Source organism: Lutra lutra, chromosome 3 (assembly GCF_902655055.1).
Source record: "Lutra lutra chromosome 3, mLutLut1.2, whole genome shotgun sequence".
In the NCBI taxonomy this organism is placed as follows: Eukaryota; Metazoa; Chordata; class Mammalia; order Carnivora; family Mustelidae; genus Lutra; species Lutra lutra.
Genome location: NC_062280.1, coordinates 36,305,494 through 36,322,996, shown reverse-complemented (window position 1 = coordinate 36,322,996; position 17,503 = coordinate 36,305,494). Strand labels below are relative to the sequence as shown.

The 17,503-nt window shown below is 42.7% G+C and overlaps 1 protein-coding gene across 10 annotated transcripts in view; it reads left to right on the top strand.

Moving 5' to 3' along the window:
• COL4A4 (collagen type IV alpha 4 chain) overlaps nt 1-17,503 on the top strand; it is a 122,166-nt gene that overhangs the window by 65,907 nt on the left and 38,756 nt on the right. For all 10 annotated transcript variants that reach the window (XM_047721164.1, XM_047721163.1, XM_047721166.1 and 7 more), the window contains 11 exons: nt 860-949; nt 1,896-2,059; nt 6,555-6,627; nt 7,849-7,955; nt 9,610-9,793; nt 11,195-11,263; nt 12,236-12,343; nt 12,829-13,047; nt 14,864-15,025; nt 16,093-16,263; nt 16,848-16,991. In XM_047721164.1, the coding sequence (XP_047577120.1) occupies nt 860-949; nt 1,896-2,059; nt 6,555-6,627; nt 7,849-7,955; nt 9,610-9,793; nt 11,195-11,263; nt 12,236-12,343; nt 12,829-13,047; nt 14,864-15,025; nt 16,093-16,263; nt 16,848-16,991 (1,491 nt within the window). The remainder of the gene's footprint in view (nt 1-859; nt 950-1,895; nt 2,060-6,554; nt 6,628-7,848; nt 7,956-9,609; nt 9,794-11,194; nt 11,264-12,235; nt 12,344-12,828; nt 13,048-14,863; nt 15,026-16,092; nt 16,264-16,847; nt 16,992-17,503) is intronic.

The following is a 17,503-nucleotide window of genomic DNA, read 5'->3' as shown; positions in this document are numbered from 1 at the left end:
CAACTCATGATTTCAGCTCAGGTCATGATCTCAGGGTTGTGAGATCAAGCCCCACACCAGGCTCTGTGCTGAGTGTGAGTCCTGCTGAAGATTCTCTCTCTCCCTTTCTCTCCGCTCCTCCCTCTTGTGCTCCCATGCACAAGCTCTCTTTCTCTCTCTTTCAAAAAACAAACAAAAAAACCCAACCAACCAACAAACCAAACAAACAAAAAACCAATTCCTGAAGTCTGGGAGGGATTTCTCACGTAGACTGTGCTTTTTGTTGCCTTTCCGCACAGCCTGCTTAGAACTCAGCTTTTTAGGGTCTGTTAGGTTCTCTCACATTTTTTTGCTGTTGTTTTCTCCCCCCCCCCCTTTTTTTGTCCTGCAGGCTTACACATTTTTATCATATCCCTGTACTGTTCGCTATTTTACTGGGATTTGGGAAGAATAAGGAATTTATTGTTTGTGTTTCATGTCACCTTTAATCATATGTCTCTGGATTTATGCTTTTATGAGCTATGTGTCATGCTTTCTTTAATTTAGTAATTATTCATCATTGGAGGGGAAAAAGATCCTTGCTATACAGTTATTTTGTTTGTTTGTTTTCTTGTCCATTGCCTTTCTCTTCAACCCACTAAGTTGGGGTTGAGAATAGGAAGGCTTTATTGGTGACTACGGTAGCAGCAACACACTGGGACATTTATGTGGTTGATTTGTATCTATATGTTCTTCTGTCAGAGAGAAAGAATCATGGGAAAGGAATGGAAGAAAGGTGGGTTTGAGGGGAAGATAGAGAGCAAGAGACACTCCCACTTGTTCTGTAGAAGACATTCACAGAAACTGTGTGCTTCTCTTGCCCCCCTTCCCCCCTGTAAAGTTATATATTGTAGTGTTGGGCACCCTGGACCACAAGGAATAAAAGGCAAAATGGGTCCTCCAGGAAGAAGAGGCTCAAAAGGAGAAAAAGGCAAGTATGCATCAAAGGTAGGATTTCCAGAAGACAGCAGTGTGAGGGGGACTGGGGGCATTTATGAAGTGGGCAATGGGACATTTCACTTCAATGTGTTATATGCCTTATTTACCCCTGTGAGCACTCCTCTTCATTATGAGCTTATGAGGTGATTAGAACTTACCAGAAGTCAAGTCTTTCTATCTGAGAGTCTAAGGGACACACTTCTCCGGCTGTGAAATTTGCTCCAGAGTGATGACTTTTTTTCATGAAATCCTTTTTATTCCTTAAAAAAGGAGAGATAGGATAGTCTGGATCTTTTATTTCCCTTTCTTCCTGTGGGTCCATATTTCCCAGACTCACAAAATGCCTCTGGCTTCATGTTTCTTCACCCCAAAAGTTGTTTCATGTTTTTTTTTTTTTTTAAATCATCTGGGATAGGTGAGTATGAGACCATAAACACAGCTGGGTTCAGCTATCCTAAAGGCATTTCTTTTAGACCAAAATTGCCGATGATTAGGAAATGCATTGTAAATTATCAGTTGTAATACACAATACAGTCAGTAATCCTTTTCACATATTATTTTGTTTATTTGTTTAGAGTTTATGCTCCAACCCATTTTTCTTTTCTGTTTCTTCAGTAGGAACTAAATAAAAGAGTTTCACACTTTAAAAAATAAGATCACTTATTTTTAAAGTTTCTTTAGTAGAATTGGATACCAACTTGTCCCTTAGAATTTGTCAGGATGGGTTTCTTAAGACTCCAAACACCCTATCTGGCTAGAAATGACATATCTGCCCCACACAGACCATGCCTAGCCACCCCAGCACAGTGCCCCATGCCCCCATGTCACACATTATCAGACCTTCTTGTTCTTATTTTCATTATTGGTTTTATTAAGTAAAAGCTTTTTGGGATTTTATGCAGGAAATATGACAAAGCTGCCTTTTATCCTCTGTCTAGGAGACGCGGGGCTCTGTGCCTGTGAGCCTGGTCCCATGGGCCCACCTGGCCCTCCGGGGCTTCCTGGGAGGCAGGGTAGTAAGGGAGACTTGGGGCTCCCTGGGTGGCTTGGAGAGAAAGGTCACCCAGGCCCTCCTGGTGCAGAAGGATCTCCAGGACCACCAGTGAGTAGCTTTTACCAGTAATAATTTTTCTAGTTCAAAGAGACTAGATAGAGATAAAATTCAACTGTACCTCTTTCTGATGTATAGTATGGTATATATTTTATGTATTGAACCTATACATATATTAATGACCCCAAAGTGAACTATATTCATTCATTCAAGCATCAAACTAATATTTATCGAGCACCTACTATGTTCTAGGTGCTGTTCTGGGTGCTGGGGATGCAGTAAGGAGAAGAATACAGTTTATGCCCTCCTGGGGACTCCAGGAGTTGGGTTGAACACAGAGCATGTAACAGATGAGTGCATATGGCTGATGATAATAAAGGCCGTCACCATCTAGTGTGACTTGAGAGCTAGAGCTAGAGGAGATGGAGTCAAGGAAGTGGCTAGAGGTTAGGATGGGCTGCGGAACATGGGGTTTGGTAGGTAAGTTGGATTTGAGCTTTTACTCTGGATGACATGGAATAGCCAGTAGAAAGTTTTAAGAGAGACATAATCTGCCATTAGCTTCATATGGTTCACTCTGATAGCTCTGGTAAGAACAGATCACAGGGGACAGGGGATGAAGTAGGCAGAAGAGCTGGGTGATGATTACAGTAATTTGGTAAAATGTGGTGGATTAATATGTTTATTATGAGTATGTTTAATATGAGTTTAATAGGAGTATTAACATGAGTATGAGTAAACATAAGTTTAATATGAGTATGACGAGAAGTTATCAGATTCTCAGGATGTTTTGAGGACTGCTAATAGATGGACTGGTAGGCTGGACATGGGATATTAGAAGAAAATCAAAGGCTGAGGCCCAAATGGGGAGGACAGTGTGAAGCATAGGTGTGGAATGGGGAAGGGAAGAAGCATTATTGGCTAACGTCTTAAATTTGAGGTGCCTGTTAGACGAGGAAAGGTGTTAAGTAGGTATTAAGATGATATTCAAGTAAGGGATTCACATGAGAGGTCCAAGCTCTAGATACAGACATTGGCTTTGTCAGGGTTTATATGATAGTTCGAGTCACAGAGTAGATGGATCTATTTTGAAATGGTTCACATCCGCTGACCAATACAAGTGACTTGACTTGAGGAACAAACTTTCAGCTACTTGGCTCTTCAGAACAAAGTCACTTCCCCGTAAGGCACTCCTCTAGAGGCTAGACACAGCCCACCTGTCCTGTCTTTTTTGAAGAGCCTTCATGCTGGGATGACCTGGGGGCCTAACCACCAGCCCCAATGTGCTCTTTTCCATTTTCCCTGGGAAACGCCATGAAAATAAGTTTCCAGTCTGAGAGCCTTAAGTGAGGGTGACAATTAGGCTGTCCCCGTGCCACCCCTGACACCCTTGCAAAGCACATTGGTAAAGTCCACTCAGCAAGAAGTTAATTCTGTAATGCATGTGTGTTGAATGGACATGGCTGCAGCTGTTAAGTACTCTGCCTTTCATGGCCGGCTTTTTAAATTCAACATTTTCACATAGTCATTATTTTTACGTTGGTACTTAATCTTCTTAACGAAGGTTATACTGGCTCTAAGATATTTTTGTGGCTTCCTCTGGAGTTGCTCCTCAGGGCTAACATCCTTGAGTGTGAATGGCTAGTTCATCCAGCATTGCCCTGACTGAGCTCTGTAATTCATTTGGTCTAGGGTTCGCCTCTTTGGACAGCTTCTATTTCTGACGTCATTTTTCTGTGTCTGACTCCATCCATATGAGTTCTCTGCTTTAAATTCATCACAGGGTGGTCATTGTTAGGTGCTAGATCCATAGCGTGAGGCACTATGAAAGGAAAAGTGGTGGAGGGAGAAGAATGGACAGAAGGAAAGAACCCAGAGGAGCCACAGGTGATCATGGGTACTCTCACCTCCCCAGACCTGTTCTCTCTCAGCAGCTGTCCCTGACCTCAGCAGCTACGGATGGGTAGTAGAGTAGAAAAAAGAAAAGTAGGTTTAGGTTCTTTGCAATTTTTTCTGTGGTTAGACCAAAGCTTGTGTTTATCACCATAGTCTGAGGATGGGGGTTTCCCACCAAGATGCTGTAGTGCAAAGCACGGGGGCTTAGGGGTACATGGACCCACCTTCACATCCCAACTATGACATTGGTGAGCTCTATAGTCTTACTGAGATTTAGGGCCTCATTTATAAAATGGATATAATGACACCTGTCTTACAGGTTTATTGTTAAGTATTCAATGGTATATTTTGAGGGCTCTAAGGTATACACATCAGGGAACAACCAGAGAAAACCAAAGGTCACAACTGACATGTGCCAAATCTGTCCTGTTGGCATGCTGGTTTTGTCTTCATAGTGTTTGTTTTTATATTATTATTAAGATTTATGGCTGCACTTGAGAAACTGGAAGTTCATTAACACAGGGTCAGTGCATTTCTATAGTCGCCAGGAGCTGAGAGATGGCTATGCCTGTGGGAGCAGGGTAGGGTGCTCATGTCCCCACTTGGTCCATCCATCTGCTTCCTGTGGTAGTCACAGTCCCTCCAGGCCTCTGTGGCTGAAGTCTCTAATCTAGACCATGTTTTAAACAACCGGTACATGCCTGGCAGAGAGCGATTCTTTTGTTGCTGCTGAGATTTTGTGGTTGTATTAACACATGGATTTAGTGATCTCAGATCTTAGAACAGTGACAAGTAGCTCTTGATCCCAAAGCTTCTGGGAAACTTTGGCCCAAAAAATATATTAAATTCAACATTTGTTTCACTAAGAATCTAAGCACCATGAAGGCAAGACGGTCTGCTATTAACTGTTGTGTCCTTGATACTCCAAGTAATGCCTGGCATTTTAAATTCTCAGTAAATGTCTCTTTAGTGAAATCCAAAATGAGTGCTGGTTATCATTTTGTTTTTTCTAGCTCAACTAAGTCTGTGATCTGGATCTAGTGCTTAAAATTCTATATCTGCAGAGCATTAGAGTAATTGATAGTACATTCTAAGTCTCCAATATGCTGACTAAGAAACTGCTCACACTCCAAGGAGACCAAGGTCTTATTTATTAAGCATTCCACTGGCATTGTCCTTCTGGAGAGGAACTGGTTCACATGCTCAATGAATGGTTTTATGTGTTGATAAGTTTATCCATCAGAAGGACGTTATCGTTATAATGTGGCCTGAGTACTGTGCCTCATATACTTTGGTCCTGTCCATTTGTTACTTATAACAGCATATACAGGAAAAGTAAGAAGTAAGCAACATTGAACTCATATTAGCACTTTATAATTTCTAAAGTTCCTTTCCTGTCTAATCTAGCTATTTCTATTCAGAAATTTCTTCCACCCACTTTTCTCGTGTCTGATAAACAATGTTACACAGGAAGTTGTATTATAGTGATGATCCTGGGGGTTTTGAATGGGTTTGTGGAAATGTTTTTTCTCTACATTAAATGGCTCCCACACATTTTTGCCATTTGTGTTTTTAAGCCTGTTGAGTATAGTTTTGGCTTCTTCTTCTTTCTTACTGCTTAATACTGCCGTTATGCTCACCTCTATTGGCACCTTCTTCCCTTAGTTGCCAACTGCTTATAAAGTGCCAGTTGAGGAGGTAATTAAGCCTGCATGAACATGTTGTTAGATTGTATGAGAATAAGACAAGGCATCTATGTGAGAGAAGATGGGTTTGCTCAGTCATTTTCACCTCCTTCTAAATTCTTGTCTATGTTTCTTGATTTTTAAGATCACAGGATAAGTAACCTTAAGCTCTGTATAGTGTTCCTGTAGCTATATTTACTATGGTGCTTGGCCAATTTTATACTGGTGGTAGGTCTCCAGATTTTTGACACAGATTAATGTTCAATGATAACATAACACTTATAAAACCATGACCCAATAGTTGAGTTTCAGAGCAATGTTGAGGTCAAAAGGTGATGAGCCCATTGGCCAAAATTAGTTGTTTACCTGCTATATGGAGGAAATATATCAGCTATAATGAAGGTTCTTGTTTCCTCCCCTCTTCCTCATCAACTTCTCTCAATATCACACACTTGTCCCTAAGCCTCTGCCTTCAGCTTTAGTGGCAGCTCTTGTGGTTAACCCACCCACCCCCTTCCTCTTAATTCTTCATTAAAATGTCCAAGATAGTTAAAAATTTTTGTTATGAATTTTTACTTTGAGATAAGTTTTATTTTATGACTTAAGGAGTTTGCAACATCATGCAGAGAAAGAAAGTTCCTGTGGACCCTTCATCCAGCTTCCCCATGATAGCATACATAACCTTAGTATATTGCCCAAACCAGGACATTGATATTGATACACATTTCTGTTGAATCTGGTACAGAACTTATCCAGATTCCACAAGCTTTTAAATGCGGGTCAAGAGCCTCAGTTTCGTAAGGTGGGACCCGCCTTGGAAGGCAAGAAAGAGAATGATACTGAGAGTACCAAACCAGAATCTGGAACAGGTTATTTAGAAAGAAACAAGAGACAGATTAGATGAACGTGACTATCTTTTGACCCATCAAAATTAAAATGATTTGTTCCTCTTATTTTTCACCAAGGGAAAACATGGTGTTTCAGGACCACCTGGCAGCAAAGGAGAAAAGGGCGATGTGGTCGTATCAAGAGTGAAAGGTGAGCCTAGTCAATCACATAGCTCCCTGCCATTTTATGAATGGAATGGGAACCATCCTCTTGTATTCATTTCTCTTCTGACCACAGATCAATTCTATGACAAGATACAGGGCTGTTGAGATTGCTTAAAAAAATATTCCTTGCCCCTCACATTTCTTGTGATAATGTTGAGCCTCAAATCCTCTATCCCTTATTTGAAAACATAAAAAAAAAAAACCATATTTGAGTCCTCATTATTGTGGCTCTGGGTTTGACAAAAGACCACCTTTGACTTGCCTACTGTTTATCCAGTGCATTATAGCATCCTGTATTAATCAAGGCTGTTTTGGTCATGACAGATACCCAGCTTGAAGTTGTTTTAGAGAAAAAAGTAACTTATTGACTCACCTAAACAAAATTTGAAGTATTAGAGGTAGGGCTTGCACTGGGATGGCTGGATCCAGGAGATTTTTCCTACATCTTGCATCTTTCATTGCACCAACTGCATTTCTTTCCAAGGCTAGTTTCCTGTGCTGTGCATATACTGCCCTTCCAGCCAGAATCTCCAAGTTCTCACAAAAAGAAGTAGAGCTCTATAGGAGCGCCTGGGTGGCTCAGTGGGTTAAGCCTCTGCCTTCCACTCCGGTCATGATCCCGGGGTCCTGGAATCGAGCCCCGCATCAGGCTCTCTGCTCAGCGGGGAGGCTGCTTCCTTCTCTCTCTCTGCCTCTCTGCCCCTCTGCCTACTTGTGATCTCTGCCTGTCAAATAAAAAAATAAAATCTTAAAAAAAAAAAAAAGAAGTAGAGCTCTACCTTCTTAACTCCAGTTTACCCCCCCCCCCCCGCCAAAAAAATCAGGAAGAACTGGTCTAGCCTAGGGGCAGCACACTACCATGGACTGCTCCCCATTCACCCTTGCCAGGGGATGGGGCACCACGTTCAGTGTTGTGCAAGCAGGGGCAGATGATCTTGTGGTTGGTGCCTCCACACACAGCCTCCCTGGCAGAATGAAGAAAGAAGCGCTTTCCAAGTTAGAAGGTCAGTGGGTTTGGCAACTGTCACTCTCCTCTCTTCCTTTTGCATGGTTGTCCTTATGTGACTTTAGTCAGTCAACTGAGATATTCTGAGTCTCTACCAGCCCACACAGAGGCAAGGTCATTATTTTTATGCTTGTCCTGTGTTTCCTTCTACTTCATCTACTGTTGAGAAGGGTTTGAATACCTTTTCGCCTTTGTTCCCAGGGCAGAAAGGAGAAAGAGGTCCTGATGGGCTCCCAGGATTTCCAGGACAGCAGGGACAACATGGCGGGGATGGACTTCCTGGAAAAAGGGGGGATCCAGGCCCTCCAGTATGTATAATTCTTCTTTGGCTATTGAATTTCATTTTCTTATATGGTCACGAAACGTCTGTTTCCCCCTTCTTGATTTAAAACTATAATGTAGTCAAGTGTCAATGTGCTGTAAATCAGAGTTGCCTTCTGTGACTGCCACAAAAAGTTGATTTTTGTCAAAGGTGTGGTCTGAATCAGATGGTCTAAAGAGCAGATGGTCTGAAATCCCGAGTGGCGGTTTAGTCATGGGAAGACTTCCTGTCCTGTCTTTGGTCTTTGCATCGTTCTCATGGTGTGCATCTGTTTCTGGGGCCCTCGCATCTACAAAGCCCCCAGCAACCTCAGGCCTGTTCAGTAAACTCTGGAGGGTGGAGGATAGAACATAGGTCTTGATAATGACCTTTGGTTCTGTCCCCAGGTGAAGAGGCACATGAGGGGAAGTGGCAAGCAAGAGAGGGTCCATTAGTGCAAATCCCCTGAATTTTGACATATTGGCTGAAGGGAAATCCCACTGACAAATATTTCTGCACTTTTCAAGCACGTTTTGGGTGGAAACCATGTGTAGGTAACAGAGGCCATAAGAAAAGTCTCTGATGCATGATCCAGTGCTTAGGAACTAAAAACATCTTGGGGCGATGTCACAGGAGCCGAGTTAGGTGTTTCATGCGTATCATCAATCTTCTGAAGAGCAATTTGCTTTCAGATTTTACCATCAGAAATGGAGGCTAAGGGTATGTTATTCCAGGTCACCTACCTATCAAGTGGGCTAAATAGGAGTGAAAACCCGAGTCTGTCTTATGCCAACGCATGTGCTATTTCCACCAGACATGCTACCTGTCATTGAGAGCATCAGGCCTTCCTTGTATGTGAGAGTTCTAGAAACTGTTCATTCCATTGGTGTGAATGAGATGAGCTCTGAGGCAGACATGGAGGCAGCCATGACTGGAGAGGCTCCTTCTCCATAGAAGCACATTGTGCAGGGACCCCATGGGGAACTTTCCGGTTCCAGGAACCATCATTCAAGGAAGCCCCAACAAGGGTTCCACAAAGATCTTTCTAGTTTTCCAGACCAGATGCAAATTTGGCAGCTGGGGATTGATTTTACCATAAGCAATGCTGCCTTGTGATATACTGGACATCCTGTTTTTATGAAGTTGCCAGAGGAACAAAACTAGACAGTTAATCAAAGGCCAAATTCTTAAGCAGGAGCAGAAAGTGTTTGTCAGTCCTTTGCGTGCAGATGTGAAGGACGGTGGAATCTATCCCTGTGCCTTCTCCTCAGAATATAGGACCACAATTTCAAATACATAAGAACTTACTTGTTCAGTTTATAAGCCTTCGACCTCCCTCTAACTACATGTTTCTCTATCTTCTTGTTTTGATATCAGAGGGTTGTTCCCACATAAAATTTCTCAAATATATTTAACACATAACACACACATGGCTTTCTGTAATTGAGGCTTAATCTCTTTCCCCCATAGCATCTAAGTCTTTGTAAATATTTATGTTATCTCTGAACAAGAAGCTGAGTTAATCATTTAAAATTACAATTGCTATTGAGTCTCCTGGAATTATGAGGTTTTCTATGTGTTTCTGTAGCTTATGACAATGACTGCTTTGAACGCATGGACTAGCAAATTTGCTAACTGACTCACGATGCAAACATTCCCAGGGGGATCATGAAGATGCACTCCCAGGTGATAAAGGGTTTCCTGGACCCCCAGGTCCCCCGGGCAGAGCAGGACCTAGAGGACAACCAGGTCTGGGATTTCCTGGCCCACCGGGAGAGAGAGGGCCACCAGGAGCTCCAGGCCACCCCGGTGAGAGGGGCCTCGAAGGCTTGAAGGGTCAGAAAGGTAATTTTGAATGTTATGTGTTACAGAATGGCAAGGGAAATAGTGGAGGCTAAAGTGATCCTCTCTTCTAGGAAAAGTCATTATAGCTATGGCTAGAACCACTAAATAATATTTCTTCTAGCTGCTGTTCAAACTTTGAATGTTGTCTAACAAAAGCATTACAGCACAATCAATAATTAAAACAAATTCTTAAAATACTAAAATGTCTTTGTTGCTGTATTTGTCTGACATACCAAAATTGCCTTTCATTCATTTCTCAGTACCAGCTCATGCAATTGGTATTAAATTTACATACATATTCAAAATATCTATTTGTTTACTCTCTTTTGAGACAGTGCAGGGTATATTAATAAAAAAACACTAGTGTTTCATTTAAAAAATACATCATTGTCCTGGAAAACCCTTGTGTAAGCATTCTAGGAAGGAAAAAAAAAGAATGGATTTCAAATATATTTGACAGTTATCTGAATTTAAAACAGTAAAGTGACTTGCGGTATTAGAACTGAAAACTTTTGAAAAGTCTGGAAAAAGGTTTATTTGAGATTTTTTTTCCTTTGTAATATGTACATATGCCTCAGGCTACATTATTAATTGTGAAGTGTTAGAATGAGATGGTCACATTGGTTCTCGCTTTGACAACACAGGCAAAAATTTGGTCCTCAATAAGGTTTAAGATTATGGTTCTGGACTCTTCAAAATCTAACATTATTTTTATTCAGTTGATACATTTCTGATTTGAGAGCATATGGAGTGGTACATTGTCATGCATTCATTCCATTATAAAAGAGAAACATTCCATTTCAAAGGGAGAGGGAACCAAGAGGCAAACAAAGGCTTTGGCATCTTCCTGTCTTCACCAGCAAAAATGGGGGGATGAGAGTGACCACAGTCCAGAGTCATTAACAAAACCAAGAGACAATACATGTGAAGGCCCAGATCTATGGTAGGCCCTCAGGAAATGTCAGCTGGCATTAATTTCTCACCGAGGGTACTCATCTACACAGGCCTCCCACACCCAAACCACACTCCAGTCCTCCGAGCTCACTGTTCAGTGTCGCTCCTATATCATGATTTCTCAGGTCTTCCGATTCCATCGTCTTGGGTGTCATTGGGCCTGTCAATACATATCTTTTTTTGGGTTATTAAAACTGAAAATTCTTGGGATTTTTCTTATTCCCTTTACATTCATACTGACAGTTGAAGCTCAGATTTCAGGACCCGTCTTTCAGAAATTCAAAATAACAGTAGTTCAGATGCTCTAAGAATACTTGGAAGTCTTCTTTTCCCTTGCAATCCACATATACTCTATGAAGAATTATCCTGATTGAGTTATCATTGAGATTCACTTTACATGGGGCTGTCAGTTGCGTGAATGCCATTTTGTTTGTTTTTTCATTCCAGGCGATACAATTTCTTGTAACATCACCTACCCTGGGAGGCCAGGTCCCCCAGGAATTGATGGACCTCCAGGTAGGATCAATGAGAAATGGCTCTTGTACACATTCCCCAGAGTAAAGGAACTGGTGAGACAGATGAACCCATAGTTAATCATCTGGTGACTAGTGAGAATAGTTTTAAAATAATCATCAGGTTTTGAGGGACTCTGGGAAAACAGCATCTGTGGTAAGACACACTTGGTAAGACTCAAGTCTACTGGTTTGGGCATACTCTAGGTGGGGTATTTTGTTTTATTTTTTTAATCTCTATGCAACAAAATTTACCTTGATTTGATCACATTTCAGTAGAAATATCTCCCCTTTGAGTATTTTAAAACTGTACCTTCTTTCTTTTCCTATGCCCCAGGAGGAAAACTGATAATGTACTTAGTGATTGTAAGTTTTACCCTGTTCTGCTTTGCCAGCCTCAAGAGATGTGAACACACAGATTTTAAGCTGCCAGTTGTACCTCCTTTAAAGTTATTTTAGCTGAGAGAACTTCCAGTTGGAAATCAAAGAATGTTTGAAAAAAAAATCTCAATTCCTTTTGCAGGTGCTTTTTGCCTTTGCTTCCTTGGAGGGCAATATAGTAAGGTGTAGGGAAGTAGATTGTGGCCTGTACCCTGATGGTTTCTCGGCAGACTACATGCTGGCTGCCATCTCTTTCCTCCTATAAGGAGGGGCTGTGCTTGAATATTTGTGTCGAGACAGAGCATGGGAAGGCACCAAAAGATTCATCGGAGTGGTGGTACATGTCTCAAAGGCTTTTAGGGAGAATCCTTTGCAGTATGGCTTTGGAGAAAACACAGTAACAAAGGTACGCTCTCTGAAACACTTGTTTGGAGCACACGATTCCTAAAACGATTATGTAAACCAGGCAAGGTAACATCTACTTATATACAGTAGAAATACTCTGAAAAAGGCACAGGTTCTTTTTAGATCACCTGATTTTCGTTCTCATTTGATTTGCATTTTATTGAGCCTGTGTTTTGTTGTTATTATTTAGGACCCAAGGGATTTCCAGGTCTTCGGGGCACTCCGGGGTTGAGGTGTTTCGATGGGCAAAAAGGTCGGCGTGGCAAGCCAGGAATATCAGAAATACCGGGTCCACCTGGTGAATAAGCATTTTTCATTTAAGAATGTGTCTGTACTTCTGAAACTCAATGACTGTAGTAAGCAGACAGCTCAGGGATCCCTACATAATGGGGGAATTTTTTTTTTTTTTTTTTTTGAAACATTAAGCTCTTAGCTTTTAGTGACTTTCAGATTCTGGTAACTTTGTAAATTCTCAGGGCTCCTTCTACCTGAAGCATGAGTTCCAGGCTCTCAGTGGTCTATTATTTGGTAGAAACTGCTCAGTCCAGACAGACTGCCAGTGAGTGAAAGCAATGAGAGAAACATCATGGGCTTCTAGGAAATACAAAATCACAATGTATTTTCCTGCAAAAGATGGCAAAGCAACGTTGCTTATTAAGTTACTCTTAATTTAGTTAATGCTCCTGTATTTTTAAAAAATACATTTTTGTCAAAGTAGTAGTCTTCCATTTGTATTAGTTCTATATTTGTACATCCAACAATTTAAACAATTTTTTTCGATAGGTTTTCGTGGTGACATGGGCGATCCGGGTTTTGGAGGTGAAAAGGGGTCCTCCCTTCTGGGGCCCCCAGGCTTCCCTGGTTCTCATGGAGCAAATGGTCAGAAAGGAGTCATGGGAGACACTGCCTATGGCCAACCAGGTGCTCCAGGAAAGAGAGGTCTTTCAGGAGTGCCAGGGTCAAAAGGTCACAGAGGTGTTCCAGGACATCCAGGCTTTGAAGGTATGAGGGCTGTGCTGTCCCTGTGGTCCATAGAGCTGGCTCAGCTCTGGAACAGGTCACTGAAGGCTATATAGACTACGTAGCCTTAGAAATCTAGAATGCAGAATTTTCCCCCTAAGCATCTTCATCATAAATGAGCACTGGTCACATTTCAAGGAACCTCCGTAGCATTGCCTTTGCATTGTATGGGTTGTTTTCAAATTCGGGGCAGCTCACTGTGGCTCATCTATTCAGTTTGATTCAGCAACTGCTGGACATCTGCCTGCTTCAGACTCAGGAGAACACGTGAGCCCTGTAAACGCCCGAGGAACAGGCGCTGGGTCACCTGCCTGCTGCGAAGGCCAGGTTGAAGGAGGACAGGCTAAAAGAAGGGGGGGGGGGAGCCCCAAGGGCAGAGCAGTGTGCAGTGGTGTTTAGGAAGCTGGGTGTGGTGTGGGCTGGGCCTGGAAGGCACACTGTGTTATTTGGACACGTGACAGGGTGGAGGGGCTTCCATTCCAGCAGGGGTAGTGGGCGAGGAAGGTGGGAAAATGGTCCTGGCACTGATGTAACATCTATTTCCAAAATCACTAAGGATTCCTTCGGACCCTCAGTAGAAGTCTTTAATGTATTTAACAGTAACAGTAACAGTAACCCTGGGTCAGGGTCCTTAAAATCATCATCTTTGGGGCCCTAGTCTCAGGAATTTTGATTCATTACATCAGAATTGGGTCCTAGCAGTCCAGACCCTTAGGTTGTGGTGACCAAGAGTGGACCCCAGACCAGACTTTTACAGACACTCTTCTGGTTCTTTTCTACCAGTGGGAGAGCCAGTATATACTAGGTATCCACAATAGTATCATATGACAGGGCAAATGGAGGGCAGGGGACTAAGTCCCCTTCTTTGGCACCAAGGGACTTACTCTATAGTTGGTAAGTCAAAATGTTCATATACAAAACCCCAATTAGTCAGAAAGTAACAGGAGAATACATTCTGTGAGTCAGTGAAAATAATTTTGACTTAATAATCCTACTCTCTCACTTGTGACAATGTAGCTAAGGGAAGTGTTCAGCAGAAGATAAAGATTACTATGAAAATACCCTTGTATCATCCACAAAAGATGAACAAATGGGAACAATAGAGTTGAGTAATACACACATGCACACACTCAGCGAAATACCATTCAGCTATTTTCAACTAAAATTGTATTTATAAAGATTATAACAAAATGAAAACATTTGCAGATTAATATGCAATGTGAAATAATCCAACAATGATATACTGTGATTACTACTTTAAAAATATAAATGCATGAATAGAAGTATAATGAAAACAAGGAAAAAAATAGATTTTTAGGGTAGGGCATGGGGTGGATGATAGGGGAATTGTGGTGTTGTTGTTGTTGTTTCTGGAAATGACACTGCCTTTCCAATAAATAGAAATTTAAGAGTTCAAGTGATGAAATGGCTTACAAAAGACACATCCATAAACTGTGAACTGGGTGTGTAAGTACTGTGGAGATTTGGTGGAAAGCCTTCCACAATGTGAGAGGTTAATTAAAATCAAGAAGAACCTCGCGGTGTTTACTTTGCCCAAGCAACTTCTTCGTTGTCTGTGTAACCGTATCAAGTAACTCTCCTAGTAATGCATGGTTTCCCCATTCATTTGGAGCTCACGACCATCTGGGATAAGAACATCCTTTGAGAGGCTTTACTCGTTTGAGCCCTGAGCTGGACGAAAAGTCTTGTTTCTGGTATTGCAAGTGTGCACCTGCTGTGGCCGGCTGACTCTCTAGTTTGATGCCCTGAGTGTCAACAATGCCTTGTATCATTTCAGGGGCAGCTGGCAGGCCGGGATTCCCAGGTCTTAAAGGCCCCAGAGGCAGAGAGGGAAGTGCTGGGTTTCCAGGAATCCCAGGTCTACCTGCTCGTTCCTGCAAAGGAGGTGCCCCAGGGTTACCGGGGCAGCCGGGACTCCGAGGGGCTCCAGGCCACCCAGGTGAGTGAGAGCCTGTGCCATGCCCACCCGTGAAGAGCCTGGGACTTGACTCTGCTTACAGAGGAATAAACTCACCTGCTACTCCTTTACGTACCAGTGGAACCAAGAGTCCTGGGGCAGAGACAAGGACTTTACTGTTCACAGGACGGCAAGGGGCATGCACTTCCTGGTGGTTTGGGTCATTTCCCCTTGTCACCCTAGTCTCATGGGGACACAGAAGTGGGGTTCAATGGATGTTGCATTGCACACGCAGCAGGTTGCAGGATCTGAGAGGAGCCCCGAGCCTGGGGAGCTGCTGCTTTATAGCCTCAGGCAGCACAGCCTGCTCTTTATGCTGGGATAGGCGCTGTGTCACCTGCCAAGGCTGTGGGTGCCAAACACAACCTTGAGAACTAGCCCAGGTAAAGAGTGGCCAGGACCTTGTACTTTGGGGGCACCCAGCAAGATGCATAGGGGCTTGAGAAACCCAGGAAGAAGTACATCTCAACCCAAGGCACTAGAGGGCTGTTTCCAATGTGATCTTCATTTCGCCATTTGGTTTGTCTCCTGTTATTTATATCCTGTTGCATTTATTCAAAAATGGCAGGAAAATGGATCAAAATGGGGTTGAGGCAAACCCCGCCTCTACGGCCTTATTTCCAGCACCAGTAAAAACCAGATGATGTTGCTGTGATTTCTGCAGTCCTCTCCAGTGAACAGCCTGACCAAGTTCACTTGGCCAGAGCTGCAGGGAACACCTGGAAAGTTTTCTTCTACTGGTTTCAAGAGTAAATACAAATACTATTTTTGTTCTTCACCCTTTCCGTTTTCCATTTTTAAAATGCTCTTTATAGTATTTGTGTATCTCTACTGGGAAATATTTATTCAAGTAATCTGCCTTTCTTCTTATAGCAGCCAAGAAAATAGGTTCGGAGACTGATGGAGCCTTGCCACTGTGGTTTTAGCTGATAAACATTGTTTCATAGGCATGGATACACAATTTAAGCTATCAGTGAATTTTTTTTCCTGCCCATGTGTGAAGCCAGTGTTCAGTCTTCACACATTTTTGTCCTTGTGGTTTGTCCCAGGTGCCCCAGGTTGGAAAGGACAGCAAGGGGACATGGGGCCTCCTGGTCCAGCTGGAATGAAGGGCCTCCCTGGAGTCCCGGGATGGCCAGGGGCAGACGGTCCCCTAGGACCCCCAGGCATCCCAGGCCCCTCAGGGGATGACGGACTGCCTGGTCTTCCAGGCCCAAAGGGTGGGTAGCACTCTTCTATTATTTACCCCTATTTTATAAACTTGAAATCTACTGCCAGGTGAAGACTATTACACATGATCATACTATTAAATTTACTGTTATATCAACCTGATTTTGTCCTACCCTTAGTGACCGCTCCCTTCATCTTATCCCCTATATCCCCTATATTGTTATTTCCCGTGGCACAATGTTTTGGTATAGGTAAATGGGAAAATGTTGGGGGGGTTTTAAGCCCACAGAACCCACAAATACTTCTCAACACACTGGGTAGAGCTGATCAGGTGTTGGGTCAGGGCTAATGTACTTCCGCATTGGATGAGTCCCCATCCTCCAGCCCCATATCCCTGGCTCCTGATCTCTTCAAGCATGATGAGATCAGGACTCAGAAATGTAAAGGCTCCCACTTCAGCCCTATGGGGTGGAAAGCTGAGTCCGAAAGCACAGCGGTTACACGAGGTGGGCCTGGTAGACGTTGTTTACCTTCAGTACAAACAGGGCCACAGGAGGGGGCAAGGAACACAGATCTAGGAAGCGTACAAGCTTTTAAAATGTCTTTCTATAAATTCATGCTGTCGTTTCATCAGGATCCCAGGGGCTGCCTGGCTTCCCTGGTTTTCCGGGGGAAAGAGGAAAGCCTGGCTCCGATGGACGTGCTGGCAGTAAGGGGGACCCAGGAGAGGACGGTCAGCCTGGCTTCCCTGGAGACCGGGGGGTGAAAGGTGCCAAAGGTAAATGCACTTGACAGCACGGTGATGCTACATCTTGGTTTTGGTATTTGATCAAAACCTATATAGATGGTCTTTGAAAAGTACGTGGAACTGTCCTGCAGCTTGGATTCCTCTTCCTTTTGGATTCCTGGTGTTTTAGAATTTTAAACCAAATTCATTTTCCTTATCTCTCGGTCTTATTGCATATAACTGATAAATGAATTGCTCTATTAGTAGAAAAAAAATATCAAGTGCTTTGATATATGGCTATTGGATTTAAAAGAACCTTCTCACTGGTTAGGAAGGAAGGGGGAAAGGCCCCCAAACTCTGTTTCAATCTTTTTCTTTTCTTTCTTTTTTAAAATATTGCTTTTGTAAAAAGCCTAGATAATAAATATTACAGGGCCTGTGGTCCCTGTTAAAAGCACTCAGCTCAGCTTTTATAGCATGAAATCAGCCAGAGACAGCACAGAAACATGCTGAAACATTGTGTTCCAATCGAATTTTCCTTATGGACACTGAAATTTGAATTT